This window comes from Eleutherodactylus coqui, chromosome 13 (assembly GCF_035609145.1).
Source record: "Eleutherodactylus coqui strain aEleCoq1 chromosome 13, aEleCoq1.hap1, whole genome shotgun sequence".
NCBI lineage: Eukaryota > Metazoa > Chordata > Amphibia > Anura > Eleutherodactylidae > Eleutherodactylus > Eleutherodactylus coqui.
The window spans coordinates 85,965,170-85,978,162 of NC_089849.1; the positions used below are offsets into that span (position 1 = coordinate 85,965,170).

Genomic DNA, 12,993 nt, shown 5'->3' on the forward strand with positions numbered 1-12,993 from the left:
TTTAGAACGACAGGGATAAAATCATACATCGTGATAAGCCCCGCCCCCTGACACGTTGGCACTTTGCGGTTAATAAGTGTGTTTTGGGGTGCAGTTTGGGCACTCGGTCTCTGAAAGGTTCGCCATCACTGGTCTATTCTCTGCATATTGCGTCTGTGTCAGTCCACCCTATGGGTCTGAAGCCTTTCCAAATGCATAGTAACCCACGAGGCTCCAGCACACGATCATACTTACCAGCAGAAGGGGCCACACACAGAGGTGGACCAGAGGACGACAGTATTGATAGCTTGTTGTGTAGTTTTTTTGGTTTTCCTTCTCGCAGCTCCTTGTGACATATTTGATAACAGCTCTGTATCGGCGTGTATGCTTGTATGCAGGCGGCCATTGTCAGTACTGCGATATCAAATCTATTTTATGGCCCTTTTACATGGGACGGCTTGTTGGGCGCAGGTGCACGATAGGTGGTCACAGCGCTAAGCATTTCTGCTCTTTTACACGGGAACGAGCATCGCTCAGTGAATGTAGACGGAGCGGTCGGGGATTGTTGCGGCCCACCGCCCTCCATCCACAGTAAACAGGCCGTCGCTCATAAGTGATACTGCCTGTTTACACGGCCGATCACAAACGCGGAGAGAACAAATTCTCGTTTGTCGTGGCATGCATTTACATTGCAGATAATCGTTCCGATTATTCATGAAATGCGGGAGTCCCAACGATTTATGGGTCGTGTAAAAGGGCCCCAAGTTTGGTTTAAGCAACAAAACTTATTTTTGGGAGAATACGTAACCTCGGCTGAACAGAATGTGTGGGGATTCAAAAGAAATGGTCGGCAGCCGTATCCAGTTGTTAAAGGTGTATGGCCACCAACCGCTGTGGCCACCTACAACCATATACAGCTGTGCTGCAGTCTCTAAAAGATGGCAGCAGTTTTTCTAATCCGGTACGACCCTTTTGTTGACGGAATGGATTCTGGACTCCAAAAAAGGTTTTTTCCTTTAAATAAAGAAGCGCAGACTGGTTGTCAAAATAAAACTTTTATTGTATTAAAAACGAGGCTGTGACATGCAGAATATTCCCATTACAGACATAATAAATGACCATCATGTGCTACTGCTAATGTACCGCTCCCAAATCACCAGATCATTTAAAGAGAGTTTCCCAGGATGAAGCTATGGCTGAGCCATCATCAGGAAAGTCGTCACTACCAAATCGGCAGGCCAACACCTGGCACCCACGCTGATTAGGGGTCGCTGTACTACTGTGTTTCCCTAAAAATAAGACCCTGCCTTATATTAATTTTTTGCCACTTAAGAGGCTCTAGGTCTTATTATACTTCCCTAGCAGGTTCAGTCCATGTCGCTCCTGCTGCTCTCCGGAGCTCCGATGCGCTTCCCGCAGGCCTCGGCAACTCATACAACATTACTACCTTCAAGAAGTGATGGCTGTGATTGGTTCTTCAATTACTGCTTAGTCAATCAATGCATCGCTGGATGAACCAATGTGATGACTGTGATTGGTTTATCCAGCGCTGCATTGATTGGCTAAGCAGCGCTCAAAGAACCAATCACAGCCATCGCTTCCTGGAGGTGGGATTTATGAATCCCGTAACCAGGAAGTGATGTTGTACAAGCGTCTGAAGACTGTGGAAACCACGGCGAACCTCTAGAGAGAGGCGGGAGGGAGCTGGACCGAGCCTGCTAGGTAAAAAATATTTTTTTATGTTGTGTAACTAGGGCTTATTTTCAGGGTAGCCCTATTACAAGCATCCCAAAAATTATGCTAGGGCTTATTTTTGGGGAAACTGGGTAGTACGGCAGGGTCAATCTCATTCAACTGGATGTGTGCTGGGTGTTGGACCCCCGCCAATCTGCTACTAAGGAAAATCTGTATAAGCAATTCTTTTTTTTGCAAAAATCTATCAATCATGGCAGGAAAAGAGAAAAATATGTGGTTTGTGTGCTTTCATAAGCTGTGTGTGGGAGGATGATACAGAGGGAACAGGCAGATTCTGGGAGATGTAGTAGACAAGAACAGGAAGTACTGATGTAAGCAACAAGGCACAACGGATGCTGCAGAATGAGGAAAAGAGCAGAAAAAACAGAGGAAAGGGTAATGGATGGATTTACTAGAGCTCTGGGGGAGGATTTATCACTATTTTTTTAAATTTGATTTTAGTCTTGGAATACCGGAAAAACTGGAGGAAATCTAAAGAAGATATAAACTCTATGCAGAGGTAAAAATAAAACATTCCAATCGGAGTAGCAAAGATCTTATAAATAATAAGGCACCTGGTTTCTTACATTCAGAAGAGTCACAGAAGATTGATTGCAGCATTCTCTATTTTACTGCAGAATCTGCTTGGGCAGCCCCCACTGATGGAAGTGTCCGACCCGCAGCCTATATGCAATTAACATTGCGTACGGGCTGCGAGTACCCAACGTCACCACTAAGCGACAGCGCAAGAAATACAGACAAACACACAAAACCCTGTACTGCACATAACCACCTGTAATCCTCCATGGTCATCCGCAATACAGGTTAGTGCTGTAAGCAGGGTCAAGGGCCGAGCTCACAGCTGGAATCCACTGCGGGCTTCCCGCATGCGGAATCTGACCTGGTCGTGTGAGCTTTGCTTGAAGGCTCATTTTCACACAACGATTATCATTCAAAATTTGCTCAAATGATGTCTTTGAGCAATAATCGTTGTGCGTAAACGCTACCATTGTTTAATTTTCAGCCGAACAATGATTTTTAGGTGAGCATAAAATCCATCGTTCGACCAGAGAGTAGATAACAGGGACCGCACCCCGTTTTCTCCACAGGAGCGCTGATTACATTGTATTCAGTTGAAAGCCCCGTGGCAGAACAATGGAGCTGTATGCAGAGAACAAACCACCTGCTGCTCTCTGCATATAGCTCTCTGAGGCTCATTTACATGCAAATAAAGTTAATAGGCTGCTAATGGGTGTTAGTGCCCATTAGCAGCTTATGCAAAATTATTGCTAAAACGGTCAATCTTCCTATATTTTGAACAAATTTTCAGCGACCATCTTTGCGTGTAAATGGGCCTTAACATAGAAGAGCTTGGAAACATCACTTGAGTGTGTCTCATTGTTCTCTTCTCTGATATATCAAATAAATTAGGCATACCTCATTGAAAAGGCTAATATAGCTCTTAAAGGGGTTCTCACACGAAAAATGTTTTTATGCTTTAACAGCCATTGTTCCCTGGGCTGCCTAATGGAGACAGGGAACCCACCATTAATGGCTGTTAAAGCATAAAAACCTAATACTTACCTAATGCTTACCTTCTGTTCTGTTGTCGTTGTCATCAGGAAGGGGTTCATCTCCCAGCAGGCAGTCTTCTTGCTCTTCTTCCTCCGATGAGGCGCCCCGCTCCGGGATTGTGCGCACGCACAGTGGAGAGGTGCCCTCTGACAGGAGTCAGGATGGGCCGCGTCTCCACTGCGCATGCGCAGAACTCAGACTTCAGCAAGGACGGACGGGCTGCACACAGCAAGCACTGCTTGTGACGTGCTTGCTGTGGGCGGCCCGTCCGTTCACCTCGGAAGTGGCTGATGGACGGAGCAGAGCAGGAAGCGGTTATTTAGACCGCTCCTGCTCTGCTTCTACAAGCCACAGATGAAGAAGCCGGACGGAGGGGACATGCTTGGCGATCGGTCCTAGCCAGGCAAGGTGAGTAAAAATTTTTTCTTCATATCAGAACCCCTTCAAGTACCGCCTAAATAAAGTGATTGGTTCATTGAGCGCTGGCTCTGATTAGTGGAGCCGTGGCGCACAAGAACGCATCACAGCCAGCCCTTCCTGGAGGAGAGATTGTTAACCTCCAATCAAGGAAGAACTCACAGAAGACTAAAGAGACCTGAGGAGATGACAGCACGTCTTAGGTAAACGCATAAGACTGCAGCAAGATAAGAGTATGCCGCGATTTTTTTTTGATCTCTCAACATTGCATGAGTGAAAACATCACTGAAGGAAACCATTGTAAACCATAAGGCCTCATGTCCACAGGGAAAATCAGGCCCGCTACGGATTCCCCATGGAGACTCCGTAGCGGGTCCCTCCTGCCCCGCGGACATGAGGGCTAAAAAATAACAATTACTCACCTCTCCGCACGCTCCGGATCTTCCCTTCTTCGCGGCTTGATTTTCTCTCCGTCGCGGCCGGATCTTCTTTCTTCGGCCCGGCGAATGTGCACGGAGCAGGTGAGTATATTCTGATTTTAGGTCTCCCGTGGATCCGGACGGCTTCCATAAGCTTCAACAGAAGCCTGCGGGAGCCGTCCCCGTGGGAGACCCGCACCTAGATGGAGCATGTCCATTTTTTTTTTCATGCTCCATATTTTTTTTTATTCCCTTTTATTGACCATCCGCGGGTATTTATCAATGCATCCCTACAGGATGCGGAGCTGCGTGCGGGTGATCCGCTGCGGACCTAAAATCATCTTTTGCCCCGTGGACATGAGGCCTTAGTCTTCTAAACCGATTTTTTACTGACTAATGCATCAGGTAAAAAACATAATTTGCATGATTTTCTCGCTCGTGGAAAGCCACCCTTATTCTTAAGTATCTGAAAATCTCTGCGATCCTCCTCCTCAGCTTGATCAGGTGATCTCCTGGTGATCAGCTGGGAATTACTTATTCTGTTCTCTTTTGCAGGAGTTACTATTTCAGTCACCAAAACTTTCTGGATGTGTAAACTGCATGGACTGTACCAGACAGGCTCCTCACAGGGAGAACAGAACCACCTATCACGCTCGCTGATGGTGCTCCTGTCCCACAGTTAGGCCTCATGTCCATAGGCAAAACTGAATTGTGGAACCAGCGCGGATGATCTGCAGTAAAAACACCTGCAGATCTCACTTCCCCCCTCCCCCCCATCATGCGGATCACACGCGCAGGAAAAACTGCAGCGTGCTCCATTATCGACGGTTTCCCGCATGGACAGATTCTATTGAAGTCTATAGAAGCCGTCCAATCTGCGGCGCTGACACTACATAACACATGTATGTGAAGCCCATGCTTTCCAATTGGTTCCTTCACATTAGCCATGTTCTGTCTGATGCTATGTTGCTAGAAAAAATAAAAAATATTTTAAAAATTGCGGCACGCTCTATATTTCAGCGATGTGCCATTTTTTTGTAGCCTATGACAAGCCCTAGGCAAAAGGGGCGGTGCCAGCACAGTAAGTGGGTGCCATCTTGGGTTTCTGAGCTCTGGCGCACATCCAGACATCTGTTCAACAACTCATAGGTGGTGGCACAGCTTTGAACCCCTACAGGAAGCTCAGTGCTAAAGAGATAGAAACGGAGAAATGCCTACATAGTGCAGAGCTCCATAGCCATGTTAGGCCGCCTGCAGACGGCCGGTCGGATCCAGCGGCGAGGATTCCCGCCGCAGGACCCTACGACCTGCAGGGACCAGCGCATACTCGCCCGCGGCTCTGGCTGTTTGATGTGCCGGCTTGCCGGGCAGCCGGCACATGCGCAGACCGGACCCGGCGGCGGGTAAGTGACGTTTCTGTGCGGCCAAACCGCGGCCACCTGCATAGGATTGCGTTTGTTAATGCAATCCTATGCAGGCTTCCAGTGGCGGAAATCCCACAGGAAATCCCGACGCGGAATTTCCGCTCGTGTGCAGGCGCCCTTAAGGAGTAGTTAAGTTTAGGGTCCAATCATTTTTTTTCACTTGCGCAAAAAAAAAAAAAAAAATTCAAGAAAGTCCCATAGATTTCTTCTGCCTTCATGCCTAAATATGCAGGGAATACGCACTACTTATGTATCATGGGCGTATTCACACAATCCTATTGACTTCAATGGGCAATTTCAGTCTGACATTCAGCCCAAAATAAGACATGTTACAATGTGCCCTCAGAATGCTGATGTGGCCCTTAGTGTTAGCCACCCTTGATATGGAGGGTGATAATCACGCTGTCCTATCATGAGGCAGAGATGGTGCTAGCTGGTCATGTGATACTATGTTGATGCATCATGGGATTGCTAGCACCGCATAAAGGAAGAGAAGGCAGATAAAAATCTAAAAATCAAGATGGTGTCTAATAAGTATTAGACAAGAGGCTGCACTGTATGGAAGTGACTGCAACATACAGAAAAGTAGTCCAAAATGTGATAGAGAATTGGGTGAGGAGGCAGGGACGGAAATAAAATGTGTTTTCGCAGGAGTGGCCCTTTAATTATATAGACTTTTTTTTTAAAATAAAAATAATTTTTCCATACATTGACTGACCACAAGAACAATCATAGCAGCTTGGGCTCTTCTCCTTCGTACCATCCTCTGAGAGACGAAAACATTCCCACATGTCTCACCAGGTTGGGCTCTAGTGCCCATGCCCGTTCCTTCCGTTTTCCAAGTTCTTTGTATAGTGCAATATCTTTGGCGTAGCCCGGTTCACATTCTAATCCCTCCAGATACTCCAAGGTCCTTTGGGCGGAGGCTTTGGAGAACAGCATGGCTGGTGTGCAGCACTCTGTGGCGGGGACCACATTGTAAAGTGCAGGCGACATTCTGCGCAGTTCCAATTGATAGTGCCTACCTGCCAGTTCTGCCAGCAACATGGCATAAATAGTCAAGGCCACAAATATAAGCCAGCTGAATCGCGGTCGGTGAAAAATAATCGTGTACAGCCAAGTGAAAACCAAACCCAATATTCCGCCCACCCCAATCCATTCCAAAATCCGCATAGGCTCAGGGCTCACGTAGCCCTGCAATCTTTCTGGATGATACAATTTTATATACAGACCTCCCCCTAGAGGTTCCTTGGGGAAGCGCACTTGCACCAAATGGAAGAAGGCACTGAAAATATCCCTGAGTGGGACAGCATCGTCCTCAACCAGCAGCACGTACTCCGGAGAGTAAAGCTTCAGTGCCTGAGACAGGCAGTAGGTGTAATCTTGCTTCTCCTGCTCAAAACGGTTGGGGGCTTCAGGCACATGTCCAGCAAGATGGCGTGCCACTGAAGGCAAGAGGTGGGAGAGGAGACAAGCATCGGTGTGTTCGTTGGGCAGAGGGTCCACATTACAAACTAGAAGCTTAAAACCTGAACACTTTGTGCCACAATCATTTAGCCGATCTAGAAACCCAAGTGCTACTTGCAGAAGGTAATGATATTCGGGCCGCCGTCTTGTTGTAACGATGGTGATGATCAGGGGTGTTCTGGAACCTTCTTGTGATGCCTTCAAGCTCTCCATGGCTCTGTGGTTGCATGGCACAGATACGTTATTAGCGCCTGGAGAAACGAGCTGCTGAAAACGTTTCAAGGAATTCGTTCCATCCTTCAAGTTTTGCTCTAGGAAATCGTGACTCAATCGCTGGAGGTGGAGCCTGCGAGAAAACAAGGGCGAATACAGTAGGCTGCGGAAATAGAACGTGGCCAGAAGAAGCGTAACGATGAAAAGGGCCGAGAGATGAAAGCAAGGAGTTCTGATCACTGCAGACATGCGCATGATGCAGGCTGAAGATCACGCTATCAACAGTCATGGAACACTACTTTGCTCCTCAGGTCTATCATCTTCAAGTCATTGGTTTCCCTTCCACAACCATCAAGCATTGAAGGTTAGCTGCATTTCTGTAAAAGAAACAATGCAAATCAATGAATTAGGATCACCATAACAAAAGGTTAAAGGGCTTTCCAGGCAGCTGTCAGTGCCGGGCTAAAACGGGGTCAGAGCAGAAGCCACCACTCGGACCCCTGTGAATTGGCAATGCTCGTAATTGCAGGCTGGGGTCCCACTGATTTCAATGAAACTGCACTAGAAATTATGAGCGTCAGCCACTACACAGGTCAGAGTGGCGGCTTGCACTCCAACCCCTGTGTATCCCGACACAGATAGCCGGCGCTGCCTCGAAAACCTGTTTAAAGAAATGCCTCCAAATCACATGGACATTGCAATATGTTGTTCCTTTTATCAATCAGGTTCTAAGGCTCTTCATATTTTTAACGGATCAGTCTACAATCCCATAAAAACTCAAAAACGGGTGTCAAACTGACACAAACAGAAACTAAGGATTCCAGACACAAGGTAGTTATACTGCACCAGCAAGGTCTCTCCCAGGCAAAGATTTCAAAGCAGACTGGGGTTTAAAGATGTGCTGTGCAGGCTCTTTTGAAAAAAACAAAGAATTGGGCGATTATTGAGGACTGTAGATGCAGGGTCGACCCAAAAAGACTTCAAGGAAAAAGGCTTCTAACGCTAGTTTTGTGACATAAAAAACTTGCAGAATTTGTCATAAGGGCTGCGTGCTCAAAATGTGTAGGAGAGGAGGCTTGTAGGCACAGGGTGCGGCTGCCCCAGACTGACAGATTTATGTAGAATTTGCACCAGTTTGTGGCATAAATCATACGATAAATGTACCTAGAGGAGTGCAGACTAATCGCAGCAGGTGCTCTGGACCAAGGAGTCAAAACTTGAAATATTTGGCTTTAACAGAGGGCAGTTTCTTCACCAAAGAGCTGGCTGGAGAGCTTTACAATAATGAGTGCCTACAGGCAGCAGTGAAGCATGGTGGAGAGCGGTACAATAATGAGTGTCTGCAGACAGCAGTGAAGCATGGAGGGAGAGCGGTACAATAATGAGTGTCTGCAGGCAGCAGTGAAGCATGGTAGAGAGCGGTACAATAATGAGTGTCTGCAGGCAGCAGTGAAGCATGGTGGAGAGCGGTACAATAATGAGTGTCTGCAGGCAGCAGTGAAGCATGGTAGAGAGCGGTACAATAATGAGTGTCTGCAGGCAGCAGTGAAGCATGGTAGAGAGCGGTACAATAATGAGTGTCTGCAGGCAGCAGTGAAGCATGGTGGAGAGCGGTACAATGAGTGCCTGCAGTCAGCAGTGAAGCATGGTGGAGAGCGGTACAATAATGAGTGTCTGCAGGCAGCAGTGAAGCATGGTGGAGAGCGGTACAATAATGAGTGTCTGCAGGCAGCAGTGAAGCATGGAGGGAGAGCGGTACAATAATGAGTGTCTGCAGGCAGCAGTGAAGCATGGTGGAGAGCGGTACAATAATGAGTGCCTGCAGTCAGCAGTGAAGCATGGTGGAGAGCGGTACAATAATGAGTGCCTGCAGTCAGCAGTGAAGCATGGTGGAGAGCGGTACAATAATGAGTGCCTGCAGTCAGCAGTGAAGCATGGTGGAGAGCGGTACAATAATGAGTGCCTGCAGTCAGCAGTGAAGCATGGTGGAGAGCGGTACAATAATGAGTGCCTGCAGGCAGCAGTGAAGCATGGTGGAGAGCGGTACAATAATGAGTGTCTGCAGGCAGCAGTGAAGCATGGTGGAGAGCGGTACAATAATGAGTGCCTGCAGTCAGCAGTGAAGCATGGTGGAGAGCGGTACAATAATGAGTGTCTGCAGGCAGCAGTGAAGCATGGTAGAGAGCGGTACAATAATGAGTGTCTGCAGGCAGCAGTGAAACATGGTGGAGAGCGGTACAATAATGAGTGTCTGCAGGCAGCAGTGAAACATGGTGGAGAGCGGTACAATAATGAGTGTCTGCAGACAGCAGTGAAGCATGGTGAAATAGCAGTACAATAATGAGTGTCTGCAGGCAGCAGTGAAGCATGGTGGAGAGCGGTACAATAATGAGTGTCTGCAGGCAGCAGTGAAGCATGGGGGAGGCTCCTTAGAAGTCTGAGGTGGCTGGGGATTTGGTCAAGATTAAGGCCTCATGTCCACGGGGAAAATAATAATTAAAATCCGCAGCGGATCACCCGCGCGCGGATCCGCGCCCCATAGGAATGCATTGACCACCCGCGGGTAGCTAAATACCCGCGGATGGTCAATAAATGTGAATTAGAAAAATCATGGAGCATGAAAAAAAATGGACATGCTCCATTTAGGTGCGGATCACGCTCCGGATGGCCCCATTGATCTCTATGGGGTGCGGGAAATCCGCTGCGGGTGTTAAATGCCATTTATTTGGGTGCGTGAAATCTGCATGCGGATTACAAGTTTGTCTTCTTTTTCAGTGGCCTTGCATTTTTTTTCACGCGCAGATGCAAAAATGCCATCCGCGTGCATACACGCGTGAAAAAAAACGCATCCGCGTGTCATCCGCATGCAATAAAATACTATTTTAAGCTCATCCGCACTGCATCCGCGGCCCAAATCCGCGTTACAAATCCGGAGCAGATTTGATTTTCCCCGTGGACATGAGGCCTAAGGGTGACTACCCACTAGCGGTTTTTTTCACTGCAAAATTCACAGTGTTTTTTTTTCTGCAGGGGTCTATGGGCTATGGGACTTGTAATGTTAAAATCGCGATTTACCACGAAATCGCGATTTTAGCTTTACAAGTCCCATAGCCCATAGACCCCTGCAGAAAAAAAACCACTGCGAATTTCGCAGTGAAAAAACCGCTAGTGGGTAGTCACCCTTAGGCCTCCTTCCCACAGACGGATTTCGGCCACGTTGCCCGCAGCTATTAGATTCTATTGAACCCAATAGCTCAGTGCTCATGATGCGGAATTCCGCCCCGTGAAATCTCCCGTCCTCACCCGCGGCATGCTCTATTTGCCGCGGGTGTACGCGCTGACGGCTTCCATTGCAGTCAATGGAAGCCATCCGCTCACGCTATCTCCCGCTGTAACACTGCGGAAGATAGCGTGAAAACACTTCCCCACCTACCGCCGCCGCGTCATTACACGCGGTGGGCGTGTCATATGACGCGGCGGCGAAGCATCATGCGGGACCCAGAATGCCGGATCCGCTGGTAGGTATGGGGTCTCTGGGGGGCGCCGTGACGGGCTTTGCCACGGAATATTCCACGGCGGAGCCCGTCACGGCCGTGCGCAGCCGACCTTATGGTGTCCTTGATGCTTATAAATACAGGCAGATACTTATCTATCATGTAATACCACCAGGGAGGCATCTGATTGGCTCCAAGGCTATTCTATGCAGGACAACAACCCCAAACATAAAGCCAATGAGATCCTTCAAAAACTGTGTGCAAGTGTACCCAGAAGAGCTGATGCTGAAGGTAAAGGTGGTCTCACACAATATTAATGTGATTTACATTTCTCTTTTGTTCAGTCAGTAGTGATGCTTTAATAGCCCCCATAAAACCCCTTTAAGGAATGACGGCCCAGAGTGTGCGCCCAGGTGACTACCAAGTGCCACAGACTTGCCCTGACATATGGTTCTATAGCCCCATGAGCCATAACCCTGGGGTGAAGAGTTCTAGGACTTATGGGGGTCGCGGTTCCTGTGCCCATGCAGTGTGAAGGCTGCTGCCCACTTATTACTAATATGCCGGTTTCTTTTACCTCAGTTTACACTACTGCAGCGTCACTCGCACTCCTTCCAGCCTTCAACTCCTCCTGTCACCACTAATATGGCTGCCTGCAATCTGTGAGCGGAAGTCCACAGACAACTTCCGTCTCGCCGGGACTGACGTACGACGTCCTCTACCAACATGGAGGATGGAAGCTTCCGCGGTGATTACATCACTTGTAAGAGGCACCCTTACCAAGATGGCCTCTGTAGTCCCACCCCCGACGCTCCTTGGCCCCGCGTCACTTCCTCTTCCGGCGGCTGTGTTGGTGAGCTGTGTGTAAAGGTAACTAATAAAATGTATTAAGAGCGGAGTGTCCGCGCTGGCCGCCTGTACTGCAGGTGCTCGGGAGGGGGCGCACCGGCTGTCCCGCGTACACCGTGGTGTGGTATCCGTGTAGAGGCGCTATCTGCAGGGGGCGGGAGGGCTGCGGGGTAACGGCTTCTGTCTGCAGACTCCTCTCCTTCAACCAGCGAAAGCCACAACTATCCAGCCGGGTGTGAGGATATCTGCAGGCACTTAAAATACCTAGAGGAGCCCCAGAGCCGCGGGCGCTACGAGCCTCTACCGGTGAGCGCCATGGTAAGACCAGAGCTTCTCCTCCAGTGATAGTGCCTAGTGTGTAACAGTAACTGCCACCTCAGCCCTGGTGACACAAGCAATGGTAGCCATAAGACCCCTAGTAATGGCGACAGCCGCAGACTCCTGGTGATGGCCACAAAGCCCCCTGTAATAGTGACAGCCGCGGACTCCTAGTGACAGCTACAAGACCCCGGGTAACAGTGACAGCCACGGACTCCTAGTGACAGCTACAAGACCCCGGGTAACAGTGACAGCCACGGACTCCTAGTGACAGCTACAAGACCCCGGGTAACAGTGACAGCCACGGACTCCTAGTGACAGCTACAAGGCCCCGGGTAACAGTGACAGCCACGGACTCCTGGTGACAGCTACAAGACCCCGGGTAACAGTGACAGCCGCGGACTCCTAGTGACAGCTACAAGACCCCGGGTAACAGGGACAGCCACGGACTCCTAGTGACAGCCACGGACTCCTGGTGACAGCTACAAGACCCCGGGTAACAGTGACAGCCACGGACTCCTGGTGACAGCTACAAGACCCCGGGTAACAGTTTCAGCCACGGATTCCTGGTGACAGCTACAAGACCCCGGGTAACAGTGACAGCTACAAGACCCCGGGTAACAGTGACAGCCACGGACACCTGGTGACAGCTACAAGACCCCGGGTAACAGGGACAGCCACGGACTCCTAGTGACAGCTACAAGACCCCGGGTAACAGGGACAGCCACGGACTCCTAGTGACAGCTACAAGACCCTGGGTAACAGTGACAGCCACGGACTCCTGGTGACAGCTACAAGACCCCGGGTAACAGGTACAGCCACGGACTCCTAGTGACAGCTACAAGACCCCGGGTAACAGTGACAGCCACGGACTCCTGGTGATAGCTACAAGACCCCGGGTAACAGTGACAGCCACGGATTCCTGGTGACAGCTACAAGACCCTGGGTAACAGTGACAGCTACAAGACCCCGGGTAACAGTGACAGCTACAAGACCCCGGGTAACAGTGACAGCCATGGACACCTGGTGACAGCTACAAGACCCCGGGTAACAGGGACAGCCACGGACTCCTAGTGACAGCTACAAGACCCCGGGTAATAGGGA

At 49.3% G+C, this 12,993-nt stretch overlaps 2 protein-coding genes across 4 annotated transcripts in view; one reads left to right on the plus strand and one right to left on the minus strand.

Annotated features, from left to right (window-relative positions):
* Positions 1-1,018: 1,018 nt before the first annotated feature.
* Positions 1,019-11,401, minus strand: PGAP4 (post-GPI attachment to proteins GalNAc transferase 4). The gene is made up of 2 exons (XM_066587659.1): positions 11,300-11,401; positions 1,019-7,605 (listed from the first exon to the last, which is right to left on the minus strand). Exon 2 carries the CDS (start codon positions 7,481-7,483, stop codon positions 6,278-6,280), a length of 1,206 nt encoding a protein of 401 aa, XP_066443756.1. The 5' UTR covers positions 7,484-7,605; positions 11,300-11,401; the 3' UTR covers positions 1,019-6,277.
* Positions 11,402-11,537: 136 nt separating this feature from the next.
* RNF20 (ring finger protein 20) overlaps positions 11,538-12,993 on the plus strand; it is a 40,236-nt gene continuing 38,780 nt past the window's right edge. Inside the window, exon 1 of one of the 3 annotated variants that reach the window (XM_066586433.1) lies at positions 11,538-11,592. Coding sequence is in view for 2 of the 3 variants with exons in the window: in XM_066586431.1 (XP_066442528.1) it covers positions 11,887-11,889 (3 nt within the window). In the remaining variant the exon portion in view is untranslated. Of the gene's footprint in view, positions 11,593-11,770; positions 11,890-12,993 lie in introns of those variants that run through there. The other 2 variants (XM_066586431.1, XM_066586432.1) reach the window with 2 other exon arrangements.